At 39.3% G+C, this 27,290-nt stretch overlaps 1 protein-coding gene across 3 annotated transcripts in view; it reads left to right on the top strand.

The window, feature by feature from the left end:
* Nucleotides 1-27,290, top strand: part of ATP11C (ATPase phospholipid transporting 11C (ATP11C blood group)) — a 167,422-nt gene that overhangs the window by 94,516 nt on the left and 45,616 nt on the right. For all 3 annotated transcript variants that reach the window (XM_081223177.1, XM_081223176.1, XM_081223178.1), the window contains exons 7-20: nucleotides 1,249-1,352; nucleotides 3,490-3,540; nucleotides 4,531-4,595; nucleotides 4,929-5,010; nucleotides 5,928-6,078; nucleotides 6,636-6,833; nucleotides 11,820-11,981; nucleotides 12,974-13,125; nucleotides 14,332-14,403; nucleotides 16,289-16,362; nucleotides 18,065-18,168; nucleotides 18,635-18,816; nucleotides 20,167-20,430; nucleotides 24,750-24,924. In XM_081223177.1, coding sequence (XP_081079303.1) covers nucleotides 1,249-1,352; nucleotides 3,490-3,540; nucleotides 4,531-4,595; nucleotides 4,929-5,010; nucleotides 5,928-6,078; nucleotides 6,636-6,833; nucleotides 11,820-11,981; nucleotides 12,974-13,125; nucleotides 14,332-14,403; nucleotides 16,289-16,362; nucleotides 18,065-18,168; nucleotides 18,635-18,816; nucleotides 20,167-20,430; nucleotides 24,750-24,924 — 1,836 coding nt within the window. The remainder of the gene's footprint in view (nucleotides 1-1,248; nucleotides 1,353-3,489; nucleotides 3,541-4,530; nucleotides 4,596-4,928; nucleotides 5,011-5,927; nucleotides 6,079-6,635; nucleotides 6,834-11,819; nucleotides 11,982-12,973; nucleotides 13,126-14,331; nucleotides 14,404-16,288; nucleotides 16,363-18,064; nucleotides 18,169-18,634; nucleotides 18,817-20,166; nucleotides 20,431-24,749; nucleotides 24,925-27,290) is intronic.

Consider the following 27,290-nt stretch of genomic DNA (forward strand, 5'->3'; position numbering starts at 1 on the left):
AGTAAATTTGTTCAAACTGGAGGATAAGTTACGTCCCTGGTACTTTCCAGCACTGTCAGTTCTTGGCTATCATACAGAGCTCCACAGGGCATGAACATGTACCCTCTGTATGCTGCCTTTAAGGAAGAATACTAATGTGCTCACCTCTGTGTGTATCCTTGAGGGCTTTCCTCTGCTTGTTTATTCCATCTGGGGTTGAGGACCAGGACTCAGTATGTGGGAAAGGAACTTAAATGCCTGTTAGATGAATAATTTTTTTCTTCAGGGGCATGGTGATGAACTAGTCCCATTTAAACTATTGAAAAACAAAGTTGTATTTGAGGGAATGTCAAGATAAAAATCGAGAAATCTACCTAAAGATTTCCTAATAGGGAAAAAGTTGTTTAGAGGCAGAAAACTTTCAAGTGGTTTCATTTTCCAATTAAGTTGATCTGATAAATCAGCTAAAAGTACATAGGTTTTCCAAGTCAGGAGATAGTTTTAAATGTAGGTGAGGCAGATCCATAATATTCTCCGAAGACTGTGCAACAGCTTTCCCTTCAGCAAAAGTGGTGCAGTCTTTGAATCTGCGTCAGCCCTTCTTTGATGATTTATAAATGGGTTCATTGGAGCTTGCCTTGAGTTCTGGGTCAATCAAGTAAGTACATAATATACATTAGTAGAATATTCTAACTGTCTGACTAAGGCAAGACACATCATCTCCCAGCTCCTTACATAAATTGTAGCCACTCGAAGCATTTTCAAGATCATTAATTTTGCTGTTTGTATAATGGAAACTATTGATGAATTTTTTCTTTCTGTTAGCAAAAATGTTAGCATTCTTATGACCAAAAGGGTTATGTTCAATTCTTAGGTGTATGTTAACATCACCATACACTGTGGTGAGCAAAATAATAGGTCTCAGTTCTATAAATAGGAGAAAAAAAATGCATTAAATTTTTCATGGGGTTTTCAGTTAATTATATGCATGCTGCAAATGGAATTCTCTCTGCTGTCAGTATCAAGAAAAGCTTTTAGTTTTCTCATTATCTTGGAAATCCCCTTGTAGCAGAGTTATCTTTCTAATTATTTGTAATATATTTTACGAGTAATACCATCAAGTTTATTTAGTTGGAAATGTGCATCAATATTTGTATCATTCTGCCAAAGCCTCTTACTAAAAACATAGAGTGTTCATGAAATCAGGTGGGTATATGATTACACTTTTTTGGGGGGGCTGTTTTTGCTTTTTCTTCTGCTTTCATCTAGACACATTATGCGGTACGTGACACCATTGAACTGTGTACAGCCGAATCCATTGATACCCTCAGAGCAGCAATTGAATGTGAACAGCCTCAACCTGACCTCTACAAGTAAGAATTACCTGGTTTCATTTTACTGCTGTCTGATGGCTTTGCTTCTCTTTGCCACCAGTATTGCAAAGAAACACCCACCATTTACCAGCCTCCTTGCATTTGTGTTTTTATGAGCTGTTCCTTCCTTCTGGCAGGAAAATGAATCAAATCAGCCTTGTTCACTACCAGCCTAAGACAAATCATTGTGGGCCCAGGCATCTTACTTGTGGTTTTTCTTTTATTATTGTTATTTGTAGACATGGCCGTCCATCACATTTTAAGATTATGTAATCCCGTAAGGCTGATCTATCAAACTCATGCATTAGCCAGAGTTAATTAAAACAAAAATAAACCACTTTATGTGTCATCCAACATTAAAGAGAGAAGGAGATATGGAGCCATGCAATTAGTAGGCACTTTGTCATTTTTTATGAGGATCATGTTGAACTGAGTATTGTATATAGGCTGTTTCTTGTCCAAAGTAAACAGTTAAGTTGAGGGAGCAGTGAAATGGTGTGATTTCCTCTATTTTGCTATAGTTAGGCTTTCTGGAGTAGATTTACTCATTCACAGTCATTGTGGGTTGTCAAAAAATTTGGCATTTGATTTTTAAGACTGGTTACTTTGGTTGATTAGAGCATGGTGTTAATGAGGATAGAATAATAGGTTTTATCCCCAAGTGGGCCAATTAATTATATTCTATTCCACCTTTACAGATGGCATCCATCACTCATGCCAGCCATCTGGTTAATGAATGCTGTTGGTCATAATAGGGGACCAAATGGCAGGATGTGGCTTACAACAGTGCCCAGTAGTGGAAAAACAAAGTATTCATCCTACTACATGAATAATACCCTCCCTCCTTCCCATCATTCCTTCTTTCCTTTTTCCCTTCTTCTTCTCTATCCACCTTGATAGTAGGAACTTAGAATCACAAAGCAAAATAGCTGTTCCCTGCCTTTAGGGAACTCACAGTTTGCAAAGGGGATAAAACAGTAAAGCTAGGCTTACAGTACAGTGAGATGTAAAAGGCCCATAGAATCACAGAAAAGGGAGTGACTGATTTTGTCTGAGTTAGACAATAATATACATCCTTGCATATTTATAGGGTAACTCCTAAATTTCAGTTACCTTAAATATGAAGGAGATTTTTAGTGAGGGAAGGTTATTCCTAATTTCTTTAGACTAGATTGAGTACCCTTGGTATGTGACTTCAGAATACCTTGTACTTCCACCACCCTAGTGGTCATCACTCACATTGTAATTGCCTGATTGTCTGTTTTAGGGCAAGGAACACATTTTTCTTGCTTATTAGCAAGCATAGTAATGGTGCAATTAATACATGATGAATGAAATGAGCAGACCCTCATATTTTGTGTATTTAGTAATAATCAATTTTTCTGAAAAAATTCTAATGTAAGTTATAAAATACTCATAACATTCTTGTTAAGGAGGATTTAGAGCTTTTTACCCTATTTTTCAGAAATGTAGATTACCATATGCATAGCCATATATCTGCTCACTTGGTCAGATCAAGCTCAGTATTCAGATCAGCTGCAAGACAGTTTGGAAATTTCCAAGATGGTGACCAAGTGTTCCCTAATGCCGGTGGTTCCCAAACGGTGATCCCAGGCCAGCAGCATCAGCATCGCCTGGGAACTTGTTGGAAATACAGATTCACATTCTTAACTGAACCATAAGCTTGGGGATGGGGCCCAGAAATCTGTGGTTTAAGAAGCCCACCAGTAATTCTGATGCATGCTCAAGTGAAAGAACTACTGAACTAATGGTTTTAAAAGTTGTTTTAGCACCAGAAACCTTTCTTCACATGAGTGTGAAATAGAAACCAATTATTTATATGGAGTATAGATGAGAGGGGTAATGTGTGCATGCACGGTGCCAAGTACATCTTGAAAATCAATTTAGAATCTTTGTTTACATTCTTATTATCCATAATATTTTTAAAATTAGTTGAAAATGTTACATACCATATTGGTTCAACTTAACTTTTTTTAAAAAGAAAGACAATAGGCTTTCGTAGTTCATTGTCTTATCTCTTCTTGCATTTTTTGTATTTTGATTCATTCCCATATCGGGGGTAAATAGATTTTATCTAGATATAGAAGACACGTGTGCTATTATGTTCTTTTTGCAGGTTTGTTGGCCGAATCAGTATCTATAGTAATAATCTTGAAGCTGTTGCCAGGTTAGTTTATAATTCCTTTAATCTGTCCTTTTGGGGGGAGCAATGTTTCTCTTTTAAGCCCATTAAAATAGTTGAATACTTTCCTCTATAGAAAGGGATGTAAAGGTGAATAACCCTGGAGTAGCTAGCCACTAATGGGTCTTAAGTAGCTGACCTTGTGATTGGTAGCAGCTCAGAGTGTGTGTGTCCTGGTAGGGGGGTGGTGTTGGAAGTGATGCTGAGGGTTTCTAAAATTGTAGAGCTCCAGACACTTTGACCAATAATCCCAAATATGTTCTAAGCACTGTATTTATTGTCCTTGGCTGTGCAGTGCCTGACAATATTGGAAGTATATTTGGAGAACAGTGTGTTAAGGGACAGTAATTTAGGGACTAGGCAGGAGATAAAATGCTGGGAGAATTAGCTGGACTTAAGTAAAATGAAAGGTTTAATCATTTATAATGTAACAGTTCATGGAAGAAGGGGTGTTTTCTTCCCTCTTCTATCATCCAGTTAATTATCTCAACTTTTCCACTTGGCCTTTATAGCCAGTACTCAAAAGGAAGTTAAAGAAACACCGGGTGCCCAATGATCCCCCAAAAGGCGTGTTTACTCTCTATAAATATGGCAGTGTGTCTTTCCCACCTTGACATTTGCTTTCCCAGCCTTTTACTGTCACCTTTCCTTTCTGTTTCTTGATGTCTGCTGTTCTGTCCCGTTCTTGTCTTGCTGTCTGTGACTCATAATCCTTTTATCTCTATGCATCTCTTTACCTCTGTGTGTCGCTGGCTACTCCTGTACTGTGTGTGCTTCCATCTGTGCTGTACCCTCAAGTAACTTCAGAGGGAAATATCTTTCAGCTGGTCCTGTGTTAGTAAGCATATGATATAAGTAAACAGATACATTCTGAACCTTTTGGAGATAGATGTATGTTAGGGCAAAATATGTCTCCAAAGTTGATGGTGCTATTTGTTGGGCTGTTTGGATAAGTTGTGTTCATTTTTTGTTTAGGTCTTTGGGACCTGAAAATCTCTTGTTGAAAGGAGCTACACTAAAAAATACCAGGAAGATATATGGTGAATGTTTTTTTAAGATATACTTACTAGAAATATGTCTTTTAAAGCCTGTGCCTAAAGAGTGCAGTTAAAAATTGAACATGGCATTTAATTCTATTTAATCTAAGCCTATTTTTAGGTGTTTGGAATTTATAAGATGGTAAACTAACTTGAAAACTATGACAAACTATGTAGAATTAAAATTATACTATAAATGATATATCAACTGGTGAATAGAAGAGAGTTTAGAATTCCTACTTTTATAGAGTGAAAAAATTGGTAATCCAACTGGGTGGGGAGTTGGGTTGGCAATCTCATTTGAAACCTAATTTTCATCATATTCTTATTCCTTAGGAGTTGCTGTTTACACTGGAATGGAAACCAAAATGGCATTGAACTACCAAGGGAAATCTCAGAAACGTTCTGCTGTTGAAAAGTTAGTGTACACCACAATTTCTTTAGTTGTTATTGAACTGAAATTGTTACTTCTCAGTAACTGTAAATAACAACCATAAGCAAAAACAACATAAATTGTAATGGTGCTACCATTTTGAGTACTTTTTGTGTTCCAGAAACTGCTCAGTGATTTGTATGTCTGATTTGGTTTAATCCTCTGAGCAACTCAGAGTAATTCCTGTTAGCCTGTTCACTTTATAGATAGAGAAATAGTCGTAGAGATGATAAGTGATTTACCTAAGCTCACTTAGCTATTCAAGGGCAGGGTTTAGTTGAAATTTATTCTCTTTTGCTGCTGGATAATGGTTTGGGGTCCCCTTGTTGCTATATGTAAGGAGGTTGTACAACACAGATAATAGTCTCCTGGCAGATACTTAAGTGGTACATGACACACACCTTCAAGCCAGTCGCCGCTGGCACAGACCTCACTCTCCTGTTGGCGTGGATATCCAGTATATCAGTGACACCCTCTCCATAGCTCTACTTTCAGACTAAAAGTATCCACACTAAGTTTGCAGATTTCACATTTGCTCCTCTACCCTCTATTCCAAACCTTTAGGATTCAGGGAAATGGAAACAATCTACTCCTTCTATAAGGATGGAGTAGGTAATGTGTGTGTGTGTGTGTGTGTGTGTGTGTGTTCTGTCACTTCATAGGATCCTTACTAAAGGTGTGTTGAGCCATTGCACTTTGGGTTGGGGCTAGGGATGGCTTTTCCATTTTACCATTCAAGAATAATGCGTTAGCAGTGATAACAGGTTCATCCATACAGGTCTGTGCTATGGTTACACATCGTACACAGGAGAAGCTTTAGAAAACTGAACAGTTTAGTTTATACCTGGTTGATATCTTAAGTAATTAAATGGTTTTTAAATCCATAATATCTTATTTTTCAGATCCATTAATGCCTTCCTGATTGTGTATTTATTTATCTTACTGACCAAAGCTGCAGTGTGCACTACCCTAAAGTATGTTTGGCAAAGTACCCCATATAACGATGAACCTTGGTATAACCAAAAGACCCAGAAAGAGCGGGAGACTTTGAAGGTAATTTGTTTTATGCTGAAAATGTTAACCCTAGCACACTGTAACAGAGACACCCTTTATTGAAATGTTGCTCAGATAATGATACCTTTGGTATTTGGGTTTTCTCTTGGTTGTATGGTAGCCCCAAGCCATTAACTGTTTAAGAAATGTTAGAATTTTTTTTGTTTTAACCCTAGGCATCTATCCTTGTTTTTAACTCTTTGGTTAAGAGTTTTAAGCAATTGGGCAAGAAGGTCTGGCATGTTAATATATTATGAGCTTGTGATATATCATGATAGGAACATAATGGGTGCCTACATTCATACTGGGGGGTGAGAGGAGCAGAGAACTTAAGGAAGTGAAAAGTGTTAAGTCAAGGTACATTCACTGAAGAATAGTGACAAAATTCAGGGTGTTGTAAACGTTGTTTTCATGTACTGTGAAAATGTTTACCAATGATATAGTGTCGTTGGAAAGAGCAGTGCTTTCAGCGTTGAAATTAAAAGATAGAAAGTTTATATTACACTTGCTTGATGGAACTGTGCATATAATCAGCATGAACTATTTCTTTTGTTTAGGTTTTGAAAATGTTTACCGACTTCCTGTCATTTATGGTTCTGTTCAACTTTATCATTCCTGTCTCCATGTATGTCACAGTAGAAATGCAAAAATTCTTGGGCTCCTTCTTCATTTCATGGGATAAGGACTTTTATGATGAAGAAATCAATGAAGGAGCCCTGGTTAACACATCAGACCTTAATGAAGAACTTGGTCAGGTTAGAACTTATTTTTACTTAAAATAAGTTAACATAGTAACTTATTTCTTGTAGTCTGGATTACCAATGTATGTGACCATTTCACATTTGGAAATGTGATTCAACGAAAATTCCTTTATGCAGGCATGTAACGAAGGCAAGCGATGTTTTCATAACTATAACGTCAATTATTTTGCTGGCATTTTGAAATCAGTGTGTTGAAAGTACACCAATTTATGTATTAAATTTGAATGTTACGGAAATTCTCTTTAAAACTCACCTGGTGGTGTTGTTAGATTATGGGCTGTTGCTTTGGAACAGGAAACATGTAGTCTTCATCACCATCTATAATCATTTAGGGATAGACTATGGGGCAGTGGAAATAAAGCTATTTTATAAATGCATTTTGTTCCATAAACAAAATTGACCAGAGTTGTCCTATGGACATTTTCTTTGTACATTTCTGATCAGATGGAATATAGACCTAGAAAGCAGAGTTGCTTATTCCAGTGCAAGAATTTAAATGAAGGGGAAATGTGAGGGCATGCACTCCTCTAAATGCTTTTTGCTTCATATACCAAGGTAGTCCAGGCTTTGACCTCGCTGCTAACCCAGGTTGCTTTCAAATGCAGTGCAGTCTAGCTGTAATTCTTCAAGTGATGACTTCTTTGGTGCTTTTCTTATCAGTATTGAGAAAAGTTTTTCCCTTTGTCTGAATTTACTGTGTGTCATGTAATGATCTTTACAAGCTGAGGGGAGTTTTTTGGCTTGCATTTAATTCTCTTGATACTTAGAATGTCAAGACTGTGGAAATATCATTTCTGTAACTGGGAGATGCAAATTCAGTTAATGGAACTGTATGGCTGGAATAGGGCCTCACACTCGTTTTGAATGGTGACGATTTGCGCCTGTGCCTGAAAACTCTCCTCCTGAATTCAGTCCCCCTCCACCCCCACTCTGTATTTCTGTTCTTTACACAGCCTTTGACTAAACCAGAGTACCCTCTTGACAACTACAGTCACAAGGGTGAAAGGACTCTCCAGATATCATTATGTTGAAACCTGACTCTAGGACTCCAGGATTCCAGACTGTGGCATCTGCATTCCACAGAGATACTGAGTCACTAAGGATAGAATAAGCAATGAATGAACGAATGCTTTTCCCTTAGATATTGTTCCCAGAAGTTTCTTTTGTAGGTCACTTCAGCTGCCACAGCTGACCTTAGCCTTTTTAAATCAGAAGTTTCCATCCAGGGAAAGCTGAGTAGAACTACTCTAGTCCCAACAAAAGGTATCAATCTGCAGCTTTTTTGCATGGGAAAAAAAAAATGAGTTATAAGCCACCTCTGGTGAACTTATCCCTGACAGCTGATTTAGTTGACTAGATCTGCCTATTCTAAATCCACTGCCTGGCTATATGGATTAAGGTACCCAAGGGTGAACATGGCTAGTCCCAGGCTACTGCAAATAGAACAGCCATCATTCTACATGTGGCACCTAATTCTCACCAGAGACAGGCAGGATATCCAGGCCAGATCTCCACCTCAGCAGATTCCATCTTACCTATGGGAACATAGTCTTGTTCCTATCATCTAGACTTACTTACACTGCAGAACGTAAAGTAGAGCTTTGGGTAATGATGTAGTCAGTTTGATCAGTGAAAAGAAACTAGAGTTTTCATTTCAACCACCACTTCTTTCCCCCGCCAAAACCTGCTTTTCTGGATGTGGCTGTCATTTAGTCAGTTATAAGGTAATAACCAGACCACCACTTCAGTTTGTACAGTGTAAAAACAATTTGCCATCATGATCAGCTTACATGTGTAGAAACTACCTAAATGAAAATGCAAAGAAGTCTTGAAATGGTTTCTTAGGACATTTAGCATTCATGGACCAGTATACACGAAATTAAGTGTAACCAGTTTCCTCCTTGATGAGTCATAGTTTAAAATCTATAGGGCTTTTATGTTACTTAAAAGCAGTGTCAGTTAGTTTCGATCAATACCATTGCAAACACTTGCTTAACCTCTTCCAAAGTGACCCACATTGGTATTAAAAAAAATAGGAAGATATGTTTAGGACAGTGTTGGTCTTTGACTTGAGAAACAAAAAGAAGTAGACTGCTCAGTTCAATTGGAAAAGAATGGGGTCTTTTATGATCAGACATCAGTCCTTTTGACAGCCAAATGGTTTCAACTTTGAAAAAATGGTGGGGATAGCCTCCTCCTTCATATCCCCTCCCAGTCTCGCAGCTATGCCCAGTGGTGTGTCAGAGTATAGAGTGTGATTCCAGTAATTCAATCCAGTGGTTATGTATTAAACTTCTGTGTTATCTAAGATATGTTCTTGGTATTGGGGTTACTATTATGAAGTAAGCAAGAAACCCTTGAGTTGTTCAACATGTAGTTGGGGAAACAGACATATCATACCCTAACTATAGCAATGTGACGATAATCAGAAAAATCAGGGAATGTGGAATGATGGAAAGAGTCTAGTACTATGTGATTTTGGTCAAGTCAACAGCAATGACAATCTACATCTGTATAACACTTACAAACATGTTTAGTAATCTTTATAGCCTTGTGCAACAGTTTGATTATTTAAGGCTAATATTTAATGTTCAGAGAGATGAGGAGATTTTTCCAAGGTCATAAATTTAGTAGGTGGTGGAGCCACAACTCCAGTCCAAGTTCTTCACTAGGTTAAACAATATGAAATTTTTTGACCAATTTTGACCTGTAAACTAGGTGATTTCATGTGATCAACCTTTATTTTAGGGCTCTTTCTATTCTGAACAGCTATCTCACTTTAGGCTTTCTATCCATAAATTGATGGCTTTGAGCTTGCTGATAGAGAAGAGCCTTTCCTGCAACTGGCTCAAACCTACCACTAAAGAGGAAGAGGCTGTTGAGAGTCAGAGGCAAGCAGTAGCCTCTGACTCATCGGCCCTCACTCTCCTTTAAATATGAGAATACTTTTTAATAATAGCCAATCCTCTCCTCCCCTTGTTCTGAGTATAGGGCATATATTAGATCAGTGGTTCTCAAAGCATGATCTCAGGACCAGCATCACCTGGGAACTTATTAGAAGTGCACATTATTTAACCCCACCCCAGAGCTACTGAATGAGAAACTCTGGGGATAAAGCCCAGTGATCTGAATTTTAACAAGCACCCTCCTAGTGAGTGTGAGGCAGACTACAGTTTGATAATTACTCTATCAGGGTATAGTTTGTTGGCCTATACCTGTGAGATTAATTGTACACAGATCCATAGTGCACAAACTGTTATATATAGGCAGACACTTTATTTAAATACACATTCATTCATTCATTTATTTATTTATGGCTGCGTCGGGTCTTCATTGCTGCACGCAGGCTTTCTCTAGTTGTGGCGAGCAGGGGCTACTCTTCGTTGCGGTGCACGGGCTTCTCATTGTGGTGGCTTCTCTTGTTGCGGAGCATGGGCTCTAGGCGCACAGGCTTCAGTAGTTGTGGCACGTGGGCTCAATAGTTGTGGCTCTCAGGCTCTAGGTGCGCAGGCTCAGTAGTTGAGACACACGGGCTTAGTTGCTCCGAGGCATGTGGGATCTTCCCGGACCAGGGATCGAACCCGTATTCCCTGCATTGGCAGGCGGATTCTCAACCACTGTGCCACCAGGGAAGTCCCTGCACTTTATTTTTTAAAGCTATTACCTTTGTCATCTATAAGAGATTTCAAAATGGGTTAAAGCTCATCCAAGTGCAGGAGCTGCAACAACATAGGACAACCTTCGGGGGAAAATGAAGGTTAATAATTTTGATCAGAAAAAAAGCCCCAAAGAATTTCATTTTAACTGGAAAAATCTAAATGATACAGGAATAATACCACTTGGATTAATTTAAAGAGAGAATTCAAACTTGGCTGGCTAACAGGAAAATAAAGAGAAGATTGGAATGCTATATTTGTGCCAGTGCTGCTACCATGAAATGCTTTGAAAAATAATTAGAAAGCAACTACTGCTGTAGTTCATCTCTTTCTCCCTTACATAATAAAAACCTTAATCTTGTACTTACGTTTGTTCCTGTCAGCCCATAATTTTAACTATTTAAGCATAAATTGCCAAAAAGGAGGATAAAATTGTGGGTTTCCAAAAGCCAGATGTTATAAATAGAAGAGATAAAAACTGAGATAAAATGAAAATGCTCAAAATGGCTTATTTTACATGGGAAATTTATTTCATAGCCTATTTTTTCCATTATTTATGAAAGTATGCTTATATTATACTTTAACCTATCATTATAAACTCTGCTCCTTTTTTTAATTTGGAAATTTTTTGGAGGAGTATCTGAAAATATACATAGTATGGGGAAGAAATTTCATTTATATTTTTGATCATCGTTGACTTACTGTGTCTAATTAAGTAACATTATTTCCCCATCTGTCTATATTCTGTAACTCTTATATACATTCTATGACATAATGCATTTTACTTCAATCCAGTATATTTATAGAAAATTTTACTTTTCAAAGAAAGGTTTTGTTACATCCCAGTTAGTTTAAGTTCCTATCCAATATGTTTTCTCTGTGTGTGTGTGTGTGTGTGTGTGCGCGCGCGCATGCACGCATGCATGTGTCAGTGTGTCAGAGAGAGAGAGGGAGAGAAATAATGGTCAGTAAATTGTTTCCCACTTGGAAAATTGACTTTTCTTATGTTAACTTCTTTATATCAAAACAGGTCGGTGTTAAGTTGAAGGGGTCTTAGTTTGATAAAATAGCCGCATTTTTCCTGCCTATTAATCTCCTACATTTAAGTAAGTCTACCTTAGACATGTGATACTATTTCAGTATCTTTAAAAATACTTCCTCATTTATCATTCATTTGATAATATTGCTTCTGTAATTACCTGACATTTGACAAGTTTTTAGAAAAGGTGATTTCTATGGATATGAGAATATCCTTTGAGTTATTCCTTATAGAAAATTAATCACATTGAAGAAAGAATGCATATGTTTATGTTCTTGTTTTTAGGTGGATTATGTATTTACTGATAAGACTGGAACACTCACTGAAAATAGCATGGAATTCATTGAATGCTGCATAGATGGGCATAAGTATAAAGGTGTAACTCAGGAGGCTGATGGACTCTCTCAAACTGATGGACCCTTACCATATTTTGACAAAGCAGATAAGGTGGCATTTTCTGCGTTACCATTTTACCTTGAGAAATCAATTTATATAGGCATGTGTTAGCATAGTAGAAATTAAGGATTTGGGCACGTGACATAGACTTTTGAATAACCATCTGTTTGTTCTTTCAACTTCACCTCTCTTATTTTATGGACAACTCCGGAATTTGTAAACAAGTAGAATTTATAAGAGAGCATTATGAAACATGGCATTTGGGTAAAACTTTCACTTGACTGTGTGATCATAATTTTTGGTGCTTTATCTTTAAAAATATGAGCTGCTCCAAGAATGATGTCTATTGAAATCATTCAAGTCCCAGCAGTGTCTAGGCATGAAATGAACCAGAGTCTCCCTGAACCTGAGCTATTGCCAGATTGTGAATTAGAATTGAATGAACTCTCTTTTTTTTAATTAATCAATTTATTTATTTATTTATTTTGTCTGTGTTGGGTCTTCGTTTCTGTGCGTGGGCTTTCTCTAGCTGCGGTGAGCGGGGTTACTCTTCATCGCGGTGCTCAGGCCTCTCACTGTCATGGCCTCTCTTGTTGCAGAGCACAGGCTCCAGACACACAGGCTCAGTAGTTGTGGCACACGGGCCTAGTTGCTCCGCGGCATGTGGGATCTTCCCAGACCAGGGCTCGAACCCGTGTCCCCTGCATTGGCAGGCAGATTCTCAACCACTGTGCCACCAGGGAAGCCCTGAATGAACTCTTTTAGGCCATGGAGATGTCACTGCTTTGGTATTAGGTGGCACTACAGTAACCTGAATGAGTTAGCATAGCCCCTAGGGTGTGTTAGCTGAGAACCAACCATGTTGGTAGGGACCAGGAGAATATGTAGTTCATTTGAGTGTTATGAATTTATAAATTTTTGCTACTCAGTTTGCTGGAGGTTATAACATTTTCTCACATTAATAAGTTTCCTCTGTTCATTGACTAGTTACCAAGTGTTCACAGTGAAACTAATATAATCATTTTTCTGTTACTGTTCAATAGAATCGAGAAGAGCTCTTCCTGCGTGCCTTGTGTTTATGTCATACTGTAGAAATTAGAACAAACGATGCTGTTGATGGAGTTACAGAATCAGCTGAATTAACCTATATGTCCTCTTCACCAGATGAAATAGCTTTGGTCAAAGGAGCTAAAAGGTAAGCATGTACGTTATGCTAGATGAATAATTTCGAGAGGTACAGTTCTGCCTATAGTTAACAATATGGTATTTTTACTTCAAAATTTGTTAAGAGAGTAGATCTCATATGTTAAATGTTCTTACCACAAACAACAAAAAAGCAAAGGGGACACAAAGAGCCTGAGAAATGTTGGGATATGTCTCTACCTTGATTGTGGTGATGGTATCACAGATGTATTCATGTGTCCAAACTCATCAAAGTGCACACATTAGGTATTCACAGTTCTCTATCAGTTATACCTCAGTAATGCTGTTTTAAAACCCAGAAATAAGTTGTAGAAAAATACATTAACATTTTTGAAGAGTAAAAAAAATTAAACAGGGCTCCCCTGGTGGCACAGTGGTTGAGAGTCCGCCTGCCGATGCAGGGGACATGGGTTCGTGCCCCAATCTGGGAGGATCCCACATGCCGCGGAGTGGCTGGGCCTGTGAGCCATGGCCGCTGAGCCTGCGCGTCCGGAGCCTGTGCTCTGCAACGGGAGAGGCCACAACAGTGAGAGGCCCGCGTACCGAAAAAAAAAAAAAAATTAAACAGTTCTTGTACTTCTCCTGAGAAAGCGAAATCACAGGAGAACAGGAGTTATTTTGTTCCTTCTCTTATTTGCTTCAATTACCTTATCTTATAAGTATCCTCATTCTTTAATAAGGAGCCAAGCTACTTTATCTGAAAGTTTGAAAAAAATTCCCAAACCTAACCAGTTAAGACCAAAAAAAAAATAGCAATGCATAGATGTAACTTGCATTACTATTTATGCATTCCAGCCAGAAGTCCAAATATTCATATTATAGTTTGGAAATCCGATAATAATGGCCACTTTTTGTACAACACATGTTCTTGCTGAAGTGCTTCCAGCAATTTTGATATCATTTGGTAACTGAAAGTCCTGTTTTATCCATGAAGCCCAAGCTAATTAAGTGGATAAAAGTCACCCCATGTGTTAGCTACAGAACTGGAATCACAGATTGCCTCTTTCTTGGTTACAATTTGTGACTGGGCATTGACTTGCTCTGTGTTAACATCTCAGTGAGTAAAAGGAAGTAAAGTTATAGATTGAGATCTTATGAAAAAGAAGAAAACAATAAACAAGTATGAATAATGCCAGTGCAAGAGGAAATTAATTATTCTTTAAAGATACACAGAGGTCTTTTTTATTGTGTTTCGCAGGTATGGGTTCACGTTTGTAGGAATGAGGAATGGTCATATGAGAGTAGAGAACCAAAGAAAAGAAATAGAAGAGTAAGTAGCACTGTATGTTTGATGATTGTCACTTCTTAACCCCACAGTCCACCTTAGATGGATTTAGGAAGGGCAGCAAAGGGAACTGATTGCATCTATAAATGTAGGACTCTGCTCTCCCAGTTCAGAGCTTTATGTAAATGTATTTGGAGTAGGAGAAGACATTTTTCATAGAATGGCAGAAACTAGCATTTGAGGTGTAAATGATTCCAATTCTGTTCACATATGGGTCCAGTAGCCTGAATGAGCGTCTGCCTGGACTTTTCTGAATTTTAGATGCCATTTCAGGTCTCCAACACATGCTCCAAGAAAAATCAGTGAACAGGCATGAAACCTTCTGCTGTCCAGAACCCAACCAATCATTCTGGGATTGCAAGCCCTGCCAGACATGGCAGCTTTGGAGTCAGAAGCTTTCTCTTGTTTTAGATGCTTGGGTGTGAGCCTCAGGGCAAGTACACTGATGCAGCCGTAGCTCCACATTTCTTTTTTTTGTTTGTTTTTCTTCACTACAGAGACCCCAACAAACAAAACCACCTTGGCTTAATAACGGATTTTAATTAGCCCCTGGGATTAATTTGAATTCTTTATATGAACTTGAAATGTAATTGTCTGACTTCCATTCTGACCCCTAGCATCTCGTAAGACCCATCTCAGAAACATGTAACATATGTAGATGTGCTTAGGGAATATGCCCCTTTGGGAAGGAACGTTCAAGAGCCAGAGGAACCAGAAGAAGGCTCTTAGGCCTGACTGCCAGGAGCCCCAAGTCATTGTCAAAGTCCAGATTCTAGCCGGTTCACAACAGTGCCCCCATCTGGCCAACAACAAATGAGATACTGTGCTACACGTAGATGTCTTATATGTACACATCCCAAAGCCGATGACCCCACTCACTCCCATCAAAGAGAAGCTTTGTAGTAAATACTTGTATACAAGTTATTTATTTTCAAGAATTATTTCCTCACATTTTTTTCTAATAAGTCTTAGAAACTTTCTTCTTCTTCATCCTTTCATCCGGTGAATAGCTTAGCCATTTACACACAAATATGATCATGTCAATCCACTGTTTATACCCTTCAGTGGATTCCTATTGCCCTTAGGATGAAATCCCAAATCTCTGAAATGACCCACAGTGTTCTCAGGTCCCAGCCCCTGCCTACCTCTCTTGCTACTCCCCTATCAACTAGATCTCAAGCCTTAAGTGAACTACTGTAAGTCCCCCCATGGGCCACGTGCTCTCATGTTGCTGTGCCTTTGCACATGCTCTTCTCTATACTCAGATGCCATGATATCCTTTCTTCATCGTGTCACTCCTGCAAAACACAGCTCAGGCACCACCTCTTCCAGGAAGCCTTCCTTCAGATGCCTTCTGTCTGTGCTCCCACATCTCCCCTGTGTGTTCCTTTGTTACAGTATTTGGAAGACTAGGGGGTAGTCATCTCATTACCCTCTGTCTCCCTTATCATTTGGTAAGCGCCTTAAGGGAAGATGTGTGTCTCTTCTTCAGCGTCAGTCACTGTGCCTGACACATAGTAGGCACTCCATAGATGATTAAAATACTTGGCAGGGTGAGACTATTTCTAGACCCTCCCCATATATAGCTTCGCAGGACAGCTCTTTGTTCCTCATTTCTATGCAGTCAGTCTCTCCTTACTATTTTAAGTTATATAATGAGAAGATATAGATAACCCTTAACCAACACTGGTATCCTCCGACAGCATGTTCTAAGCGCAGAGAAATTCCAAAGACACAATGGAAAGCACCCGTTGTGCCCACAACTAGCAACCCTTATCCAAAGAGGAGAGCTCTGTTAACTTAAGATGTTTCTGTTGTGTTTTATCTTGGTCTACATATTTCACTTTTCTCTTTTTTTTTTCTATTAAAGGTATGAACTTCTTCACACCTTAAACTTCGATTCTGTCCGCCGTCGTATGAGTGTAGTTGTGAAGACTCAATCAGGTATGCATTTTTAAAACTTGACTTTTTCTTTTTCCATTTGTAGATTTGTATGTTGATCAACTACTTCAAGAGAGGAAAGCATTTCACGTAGTAGTGTATGATTACCGAAAGTCGTGCAAAGCTTTTGTATATGCCTTAATGTATTTATATAAGCACATGTTCAGTTTGTCAAATTGTCAGTGGCAGAACCCCCGGTATGACAATATATGCATTTTCTTGGAAAGTGAACTCTACCCCTCAGTCTTGGATGTCCAAAGAGGAACTGAAAGGGTGACTTTTTCACAGTTCAGGGTACTAACCAATCACCACCAATGTCTACCTGCAGCAGCCCACTACAACTGGATGGTATGAGATTACTAGCAGTAGAATCTATGAGTGTAAAGAGTTGCTCGTTATCCCTCTCTGACCTTCCTAATTCCCCACTGCTTTACACTTCCTGGAATCAGGTAAACTAGAGATGACTAAGGGCCTGACTGCTGGGAAAGGGCATGTGATTTTACTCTAGCACCCTGGGCTGTTTGTTTAACACAGTAAAGAAGCTTGCCCTTTGCAGGGGAAACAGTACCATCATTTCAGGGTTCCCCCATGTTCTTGGGAGGAGCCATGGTGACTGGGATGCCTTCTGCTCAGATTCAGCAAGACCCATGGGTAGCATTCCTGCTTCGTTTGTGGGCTCTCATATTCCTCTGTGTGTGTGTGTGTGTGTGTGTGTGTGTGTGTCTGTCTGTCTGTCTGTCTGTCTGTCTCCAGGTGGTTTTCCAAAATATCCTTGATTTATTTCCTGGTAATTTACTTTTTAGTATTAAATCTGTTGAAAATGTCTTAATATGAGAAGGGGAAGATTTAGACGGACCCTTCAGGGAATATATCCTACCTTATTCATACTTTGTGGTGTGACTGCAAAGTCACGATGCTGATTTCATCATATGTGAATGTGGAATTTGTTTTATGACTTTTAAACACATTATGGCTATGTGAGAGAAATTTTTTTTAAAAACACCTAACATTTGGAATACTTGCTGTTCTTACCTGTACACATGCATGTCCATGTTCTAGTGCAGATGGTAAGATGTCTGAGGAAGTGGTCTATCAAGGGCCTTGACCTCAGAGCTACCCTTTTTTAACTTTTTGAACTTAGCACTTTGCCTTATAAGGTCAGATTGTCCTTCTTAATGGTACTGTCTACTTTCCTGGGTGCATGGACTGGTATAAAGCTGAGGTTGTACTAGCATTCTACAGAGCTACTCTCCAGTTTCCGGTGAAAACCTTCAAGCTACTGTTTTAAAAGCTAATGTGTATAGTCTTTCAAAATGATTTTATCTTGTTTGAGCTTGAGTTTGATCCTTGACATCTGTAGATGCCACATGTGAACTTTAGACCATGGTTGACAACATCTTCAAAGAGAATTCAGATGCAGCTCCTTGACACAAGCACCGTCTTCTGTGATTCACTTGATGGAAGTTTCTTTTAACAGAGGTGCATGTTGTAAACTCTGAGATATTAGTTATGTCCATATTGGTCCCAAGAGGTGGTGAACGTTGTCCTGACAGAGTAAAGGTCAAGATGTCTGCTTCCATTTGGATGAACATTCCAAGGCAGGCTCAGGATACACAGCTGCTGGGTGGGAGAGGCCACCTTAATAGTTATGTATTATTAAAATCCCTATTCTAAGTAAGTCAAGTACTCTGATTCTTTATTTTAGGAGACATACTTCTCTTTTGTAAAGGAGCCGACTCAGCAGTTTTCCCCAGGGTGCAAAATCATGAAATTGAGTTAACTAAAGTCCATGTGGAACGTAATGCAATGGTGAGCCTACACTCCCTCCCCCCAGTAGATAGAGAAATGCTAGAGATGACTACGTCTATGGATTGCCATTTAAAGGACTGTTTAAATGAATTTTAGCTTATTTTTATGGCCTATTTTTATATTTGGGGATTTTGTAATATTATTTTCCTTATTTTAATATAAAAAATCCTGGAGTAAGTTTCTGTTCAGAATTTGCACCCTTTGAAGACTTTTCAAGAATCTTTGCTTTATGTTCTGCTTTTTGTTTGTTTTTTTAACCCCAAGAGCTATTAATTTGTTATTCCAAACCTAATTGAATGTTAACCCAATGCAATCTGTTCTTTCTCTTTTTTTCCCTTTTTTTAACTAAAAAGGAAATTAGTCAGAATTCCTCTTTTGTGTGGTAAAGCAAGAGTATTTAAAGAGTGTGTTTTGTTTGTTTTTATTCATTATTTGGATAACTAGAGATCTCCTACCTTGCTTCTAGGATGGGTATCGGACACTTTGTGTAGCCTTCAAAGAAATTGCTCCAGATGATTATGAAAGAATTAACAGACAGCTCATAGAGGCAAAAATGGCCTTACAAGACAGAGAAGAAAAAATGGAAAAGGTTTTTGATGAGATTGAGACAAACATGAATTTAATTGGAGCCACTGCAGTGGAAGACAAGTAATTAGAAAATGATATTCTTGTTATTTTAATGACCAGTCATTTAGGGTGGTATCTGTCCAGATTGGTAATTCATTCTCAAGTTTTGAAATCTTTGATTCAGCTTTGTCTGTACATCAGATTTTGAACTGTTTGTGGGAATAATTTTTAAGTTAAATATTTGTGACTTAGAAGAATGAATCTGTCATCTCTAAGGTCTTTTGAGTACTTACTAAGCCATCCCTTCATTTATGCAGGTATTTATGAAGTAGTCTTACTGTGCATAGGAAGCTTTGTGCTAGAGACACCATTTGAGTTGGTGCTTGGTAGAATGGGTACAATTTTGAAAGACAGATGAGCAGAAGGGAAATTCAAGGTTGAGCAAACAACATGAGAGCTCATTGTAACCTGGTTTAACAGACTAGAGCATATTTTTGCATACTTTAAAATAATTTGCTCTAACCATACAGGCTGAGCTCTGCCGGGCATGATTATAGGGCTCCAGAATTGATCTGCTTGAAAAAATAAGTTTTAGATTCTATTTTAGGAGTTTTCTAGAAGCTATGAATGCAAATTGTGAGGCTTAACCCAAACATGAAGTTATAAACATATATTCATTGGAGGGTATTAAAGTTCTAATATAATTCATTTAGTCTAATTTCATTGTTATTCTCTGACCAAAAGGAATGCAAAGTATCACTCTTCTTCTACCCTTGCCTTTCAGAATAATACTTAAAATCTCCTTCAGAATGGTTGGCTTTCCTAAACTTCCAGCTCCTCGGGGATGGGGATTTGCTAACTTCCTTCAGTATCTCATTAGACTGTGTCTGGCCCTTTCTGCTTTGAACCATGTTAAGTATTTGTATAGTGAGAAAACATAAACTTTCCAAACCTCATTGTTTGAAATGCACTTTAATAAGTAAAACTATGCCAGAAAGAGTATGCTCAGAAATGGTAGAGGATATATAAGAAAAACAACTGTTAAAATATGTCAGGACTCCAGAATTGCTATGAATTATAAGGATATTCTCTTTTTTTTTTTAGGGGAAAAAAACCCTATCATTTAATTCACCTTTTTCTGAATTTTCCCCCTATTTTTCTTTTTTTTTTTTAACTAGTTTCTGCTTTATAACAAAGTGAATCAGTCATACATATACATCTGTTCCCACATCCCTTCCCTCATGCATCTCCCTCCCTCCCACCCTCCCCATCCCACCCCTCCAGGCAGTCACAAAGCACCGAGCTGATCTCCCTGTGCTCTGCGGCTGCTTCCCACTATCTATCTACCAAGGATATTCTCTTTAACAAGCCTTGTTTTAGAATCTGTGTCAGGAATTTTCAAAGATAAAAAGGTTTCCTTTGTGTTTCCAGGCTGCAAGATCAAGCCGCTGAGACCATTGAAGCCCTGCACGCAGCAGGTCTGAAAGTCTGGGTGCTTACTGGGGACAAGATGGAGACAGCCAAATCTACCTGCTATGCTTGCCGCCTTTTCCAAACCAGCACCGAGCTCTTGGAACTGACCACCAAAACCATCCAAGAAAGCGAACGGAAAGAAGATCGATTACATGAGTTGTTGATTGAATATCGTAAAAAGTTGCTGCATGAATTTCCTAAAAGTACTAGAAGCCTTAAAAAGTAAGAAAGTACATCAATTTGTTATATTTAGACATTGGTACAGATGTAAATCACAGCTGCTTATTGCAGAAGGCTCCGTTTTCTGTAATTTATCAGTCTTTGTTTGCAGGTGCTTTATCCTTGTAAGTTAGAACCTTTCCTGAGGACTTGGCTAATGGCCCATTTGAGATTATTTGGCACTTTCCACCTCTTCTTTCATTTAAAAGAAAACCCTGCCCTTCTCAAGCTTTAGAAAAGTGGTTCATTTTCTAAATACTTAGGGTCTGGGTACTTATCACTGATACTCTGTCCTGGTCCATGTTAAGAAAAAATATTCCTTTTCATGGTCTCTTAAATTGAATGTAATAAAATCAGTCTCTAAAACAGTTTCCATGCAGGTCGAGGTCCTGGAGCCATTTTCTGTGTGAATTTTCATGCCCCAGTGCTCCAAAGGAGACCAAATACTTGATAGCATGGCCACTTGACTGCTTTCAACAAGCTGCTTAGGAAGCACCTGTAGACTCTAAGGTTCTCAAGGAAAGCCACTGATCCACAATAATTCAATACCCAGAGTTACATTTTCCTACACTTGACATTGACCAAGGCCTAGCTTTGTCTAAACCAATTACTGGAATTTACCTTGGCCGTAAGCAAATCAATTTCCTCTTCTGGAATGCCACAGGATGTGTCTGCAGTAAATCCAAAGACCCGTAGATAATATTATTTCACAATTCTTAAGTGCCCTCTTTGTTCCAGGAACAACATTAAGCACTTTAAATTATTCTCATTTAATCTTCACAGCAACCCAGTAACACAGTCTCATTTTCTTCATGTTAGAAATAGGGAAACTAAGGCTCAGAGAGATGAAGTGACTTATTCGAGATAACACAGTTAATAAGGTATAGAACAAGTCTACCCAATTCCAGAGCCCATGCTTTTAACAACTATGCTCTATCTGTGTCCTCATCACTAGTGTTTAAACTGACTTTAAAAATGAATAGCCCACATTCACGAGGCTATGACCAATTTTAAAACAGCTGTTGTTCTTCTGTTACTTGGACATCAGTGAGAGTAAACAGGTTTTTATTAATTGCCTATGATAAATGTTTCCTTCCTTTAACCAAATGGTACTTATAAAGGCAGTCCAGATTACATGTGTTTTACTTGCATTTATCTTAGTCTGCTCAGGCTACCATAACGAAATACAAGAGACCAGGTGGCTTAAACAGTAGGAACTTATTTCTCACATTTCTGGAGACCAGAAGTCTGGGATCAGGGTGCCAACATGGCAGAGTTCTGGTGAGGTCCCCCATCCTGGCTTGCAGAAAGCTGCCCTCTTGCTGTGTCCTTACTTGGCAGAGAGAGAGGAAGCTCTGGTGTCTCTTCCTCTTTTTATAAGGACATTAATCCCATCATCCCATCATAAGGGCCCCACTCTCATGACTTCATCTAAACTTATCTCCCAGAGGCCCCATTTCCAAATATCATCACATTGAGGGTTAGGGCTTCAACATGGGACTTCAGGGGGGACACAGTTCAGTCCATAGCACCATTCAGGAGCCCTTGGGCACTTTTGTAAAAGCCAGGGCTTATGGAAAACTGAACTCACCATCTCAACATTCCCTCTTCCTGACTCAACATTCCCTCTTCCTGACTCATCTTTCCCCAAGTTACACAAGCATCAGACACAGAATCCCTTTTGCCAGCTTCTGCTCCTTTGTCCCTTCCACTTCAAATCAGCCACCAAGCCTTACCCATGTCCCCACTCTCTCCACTGGTGCTCCACATCAGATTCCTAGTAACTCGTGCCTCAAAGCACGTAAGCTCCCCTGCCAGATGAGTGGTCCTTAGGTATAAAGTACTGCCCATGTCACAGCCCTGCTCAGAAACCTTTAGTGGATCTCTGTTACCCACAGAATCAGGTCGTACCAAAGGCCCCAGGTGACCTTTTCAGCTTATTTTCCTAGTGCACCACACATACATTCCCTCTTTTCTTCACCTCTTTCTGTCCTGTCTTTTAAGTTCCATTTCAGATATCATACCTCACAAAGAAACCATTGTTCTTTCCTGGTGTGTATTTATTGTCCCAATCACTGGATATTAACCTTTTTTAAAAAATTTTTACTTTATATTGGAGTATAGTTGATTAACAACGTTGTGTTAGTTTCAGGTGTACAACAAAGTGATTCAGTTATACATATACATGTATCCATTCTTTTCAGATATTAACCATTTAATATCATGTTTGGTTGGGTATATTCTCTCATGTGTGCCTCTGTTACCCCAAGGAGATTTTCTATTCTCCAAAGAAAGATTAGTTAATAATTCTTTCCATTCTTCTACATGGCCTAGTTAGAGACCAAATATTGCTTGATTGATGATTGAGCCACTGTTTTCTGCTGATTGTCAGCTCTGTGAATAGGGGAGCAAAGGAGAATGCATGATTGATATCTTTTTTTTTCGCATATATAAACTTTTTTTAAATTAGTTTATTTTTATTTATTTATTATTATTTTTGGCTGTGTTGGATCTTCACTGCTGTGCACGGCTTTCTCTAGTTTCAGTGAGTGTGGGCTTCTCATTGCGGTGGCTTCTCTCGTTGCGGAGCACAGGCTCTAGAGCACACGGGCTTCAGTAGATGTGGTGTGTGGGCTCTAGAGTGCAGGCTCAGTAGTTGTGGCTCACGGGCTTAGTTGCTCCCCCTCATGTGGGATCTTCCCAGACCAGGGCTCAAACCCGTGTCCCCTGCATTGGCAGGCGGATTCTTAACCACTGCACCACCAGGGAAGCCCGATATCTTTTTAATTGGTGAATAAAACGTGCTCATAATATCATGAAGCAGAATATGAAAGGAAGGAAGGAAGAGGCATATTGGGCTCTCACTACTCATAGTCCATAGAACAGCAGCTCCATTATCACCAGAAGCTTGTTAGAAATGCAAAATCTCATGTCCCACCCAAAAACTACTGAATCAGAATGTGTACTTTAACAAGATTCCCAGGAATTTTAACAAGATTCCTTTAAACATTAAACTTTGAGGAGCATAAAATTAGACAAATGAATCTATTGTATAATGATGAGATCCTGCTATGTTTAATACGTCTACTGCAGCGGCTCTCAAATGGCACCCAAGATTTCCTGAGCAGAAATTGATTAATCAGTGTTTTTTTGGTTAATTGCAAAAGAAAATTAAAATGTTAATTGGTAGAATTTTTTCAGTTGTGAGTTTTCCCTCATATGTTTTTCTTAAATACTTGGCACCTGTTATATATTTATATATATATATATATATTTATTTATTTATTTATTTATTTATTTATATTTTATTTTTGACTACGTTGGGTCTTTGTTGCTGCACGCAGGCTTTCTCTAGTTGTGGTGAGCGGGGCTACTCTTGGTTGCGTTGTGCAGGCTTCTCATCGCGGTGGCTTCTCTTGTTGCGGAACAGGGCTCTAGGCGTGTGGGCTCAGTAGTTGTGGCGCACGGGCTTAGTTGCTCCACGGCATGTGGGATCTTCCCAGACCAGGGCTTGAACCCATGTCCCCTGCATTGGCAGGCGGATTCCTAACCACTGCGCCACCAGGGAAGTCCAGCACCTGTTATATTTGTCTTTCCTGGCAACTAATACTACTTCATCCTGGCTATACATGAGAATTACCTATGGAGCCTTTTAAAACATGCCTATATGTAACCAAGCCCTGCCAAGATACCCTGATTTAATTTGTCTGTGGATAAACCTAAGACATGGGCTTTTTTTCAAGCTGCCCAGGTGACTCTCATGGGAAGGCTATGGTTGAAAACCACTAGTCTAGTATAAAATGATACTTATTTAAGGAACATATATCATTATTGTATGCTATTCTTTAATGAACACTATGTCTTTTTAGTAGTCCATCATATTTGAGAAGCCAGGTCTATTGATAGGTTTTGTCATTCGGGCAAAGATATTAAGAATATCTTCTGTGATTTGTATACCCCAAAGCCATTTTGTCTTTCCCCTGCATTGTTAAGTAGTTTTCAGACTGACTGATGATTTGTCTTCATATCAGAGTTTGATGGAACTGTAATTTCCAAAATTCACCTTGAGTTTCTTATATGGAGACTGGCTGCTAGAAGTCCATTATTTTTATATTTACAACTTAGTGCCATCGATATGGGCAGCTTGAGTCTCAAAGATGTGATAGAAAGTGTCTGTTGTGCCATTAACAGAGTCGGTTGCTTCTTTAGAATTTACACGTCCAGGAACCAGATTGATGATAACCCTCCTCTGAGTGGTTTTTTAAAGTTCCTAAATAGCAATGTATAGTAGATTCAAATATAGCATTGTTTTTCTTTTTCAGAGCATGGACAGAACATCAGGAATATGGATTAATCATTGATGGCTCCACATTGTCTCTCATATTAAATTCTAGTCAAGACTCTGGTTCTAACAATTACAAAAGCATTTTCCTACAAATCTGTATGAAGTGCACTGCAGTGCTCTGCTGTCGGATGGCACCGTTACAGAAAGCCCAGGTAACTGGATGTTAGTTAATGTTCCATTCTGGGTACTTCTGTACACATATGTGCAAATGTTCACTTTTAATTTTCTTCAAAGAGCCCTGAGTACCTTATTATATTTTCCCTGGATTCTTCCTCTATGTGGTCCAACTCAGAAGTCTTCCCACCGATTTGAATTAAACCTGTGCTTCACCTTTTTGTCTCCTCAAGCTGGCTGTCTAATTCCTCACCTTGCAAACTTCTCTAATGAGTGCTTGGTGCCTGCTGCCTTCATCCCCCGGCTCCTGGCTCCACTATTCCATTAGCCCCACGCATTCTATCTTCTCACCTTACTCTGCTGCATCTCCTGGAGGAGAGCAGTGACCTCCTTGCTGAACCCGTTGTGTTGTCTTTCGTTTTTCCCTCATATCTCGGCTGCAGTTGACACTGCCAATTATGTCCTCCTTTAAACTCTCCTCCCTTGGTTTCTGTGATGCTCCACGGTCCTTTTTTTTCCCTTCTTGGCAACCTAGTGTCTTTTTATTTTGTTTCATCCTGTGTCTTCTCCCTAACTGTCAGTTTTGGGGGGGGGGCTATGTCTTCCCTCTGCTCTTCACTTACATCCTATCTCTCTGGATAAGCACATCCATTTCTATGACTTCCATTGATGATATATCTCGTCCTGACTTTTCCTCTTTGTTAAGTCTCATATTTCTAGCTGCCTGCTAGACGGCTCTATATGGATTCCCCATTGTAACATTAAATTCTAGTATCCAAGACAGATATTATAATTTTCTCCTTCAGGCCACTTTGTTTTATCCCTTGTCTTTATTATTCCTGTTACCAGTGACATTTTTCTTTGCCTCCCTAAGTCTCCAAACTGCCTTTGATCCTCTTCTTCTCACTCACTCCATAGTCACCATGTCCTACTGATCCTACCTTTTGTCATAGCTCTCATTGTGGTGCCACCTTGTTAAACTTTTTGTCTCCATCTTAGTGCAAGCAAGCCCTTAGGACTTTACACACAGACTATTTGATTTAATCTTCTCATTAGTCTCCTTGCTTTCGCCCTTCCCCATTCCATCTCTTTCCCCATACTCCCAAATTAATCTTGTTAAAACAGTACTTCTCCCATCATATATTCGCGCTCAGAACCTTTCAGTAGTTTCCTAGTCCCTTAGGATGAAGGGCAGATGACTCAATATGGTACTCAGGGCCACCCCTGTCGACCCTTTCAATGTGTCTGTACATATTTTGTGTCCACCATCACTCTCACGTCCAGCGAGAATCATCCACTCCTGTTGGTTGTTCCCCCTTTGTGTCCCTTCCACGTGCCATGCTCACACCAACTTCTAAAGCTTCCCTCATATAATTTCCTCATCTGGAATTCCCTCTGAATTCCTCTTGGCCTAACAAAACTTTTACTCCTAATAAAACCCAATGCAGGGGCAAGCTTCACCTTGCTTCCTTGTACTCACTGAGTCTCGGGAACCTTAGAATCTCAGGTACACACCTTTTCACTTCTGCAGACACTGTATTCTTTTCTATGTGTTGGTCTTGCTTCTTCCCGTCCCTCACTCAGCTGCTTGCTCTAGACCTAGCGGATGGCGCTGTGTCTTTGCCTTCTCCTTCACACACCCTGCCCCCTACCTCGCACATGCATGCACGCATGCACGAGCACACAGCTCATCCTAATTTAGGGCATTGTCTACCTTCTTCTCACTTTCAATTTCCACCACAATCAGGTGCTCTTCTTTTCTTCAACCTTAAGAGCTTTGGTTAGCCCCAGCTGGGGAAGCAGATCCTATCAGAACAGTATTCATAGAAATCTGTCCCTTTAGTCAAAGGCAATACCTCTTTCCCTTTCTTTTCCTCCTGTATTCATTGTCTGCTGCTCAAATTGCTCACCTGGGTTCTGACTTCTCCACTGCCCTGGACAGTATCTGAACTCCTAACACTGTGCTGCTTCTCCCACCCAGACTATGGAGCCCCCTGTGGTTCAGTCCTTAGTCTGTTTTATTTCCCTCACTATCATCACCTCTTCCAGGATATCACCTACTCATCTGTCATGGCCACATAGGTGATTTTCTTTTTTTATATTTATTTTATTGATTGATTGATTGATTGATTTTTTGGGGGGCTGCATTGGGTCTTAGTTGCCGCACACGGGATCTTTGTTGAGGCATGCAGGACCTTTCCTTGTGGCGTGTGGGTTTTCTCTCTCTCGTTGAGGTGTGCGAGCTCAGTAATTGTGGCATGTGGGCTTAATTGCCCCGCGGCATATTGGATCTTAGTTCCCTGACTAGGGATCGAACCCGCATCCCCTGCATTGGAAGGTGGATTCTTTACCACTGGACCACCAGGGCAGTCCCCACATAGGTGATTTTCAAGTCAGTTCTCCA

The sequence above is a fragment of the Mesoplodon bidens genome (assembly GCF_964165515.1).
Source record: "Mesoplodon bidens genome assembly, chromosome: X".
NCBI lineage: Eukaryota > Metazoa > Chordata > Mammalia > Artiodactyla > Ziphiidae > Mesoplodon > Mesoplodon bidens.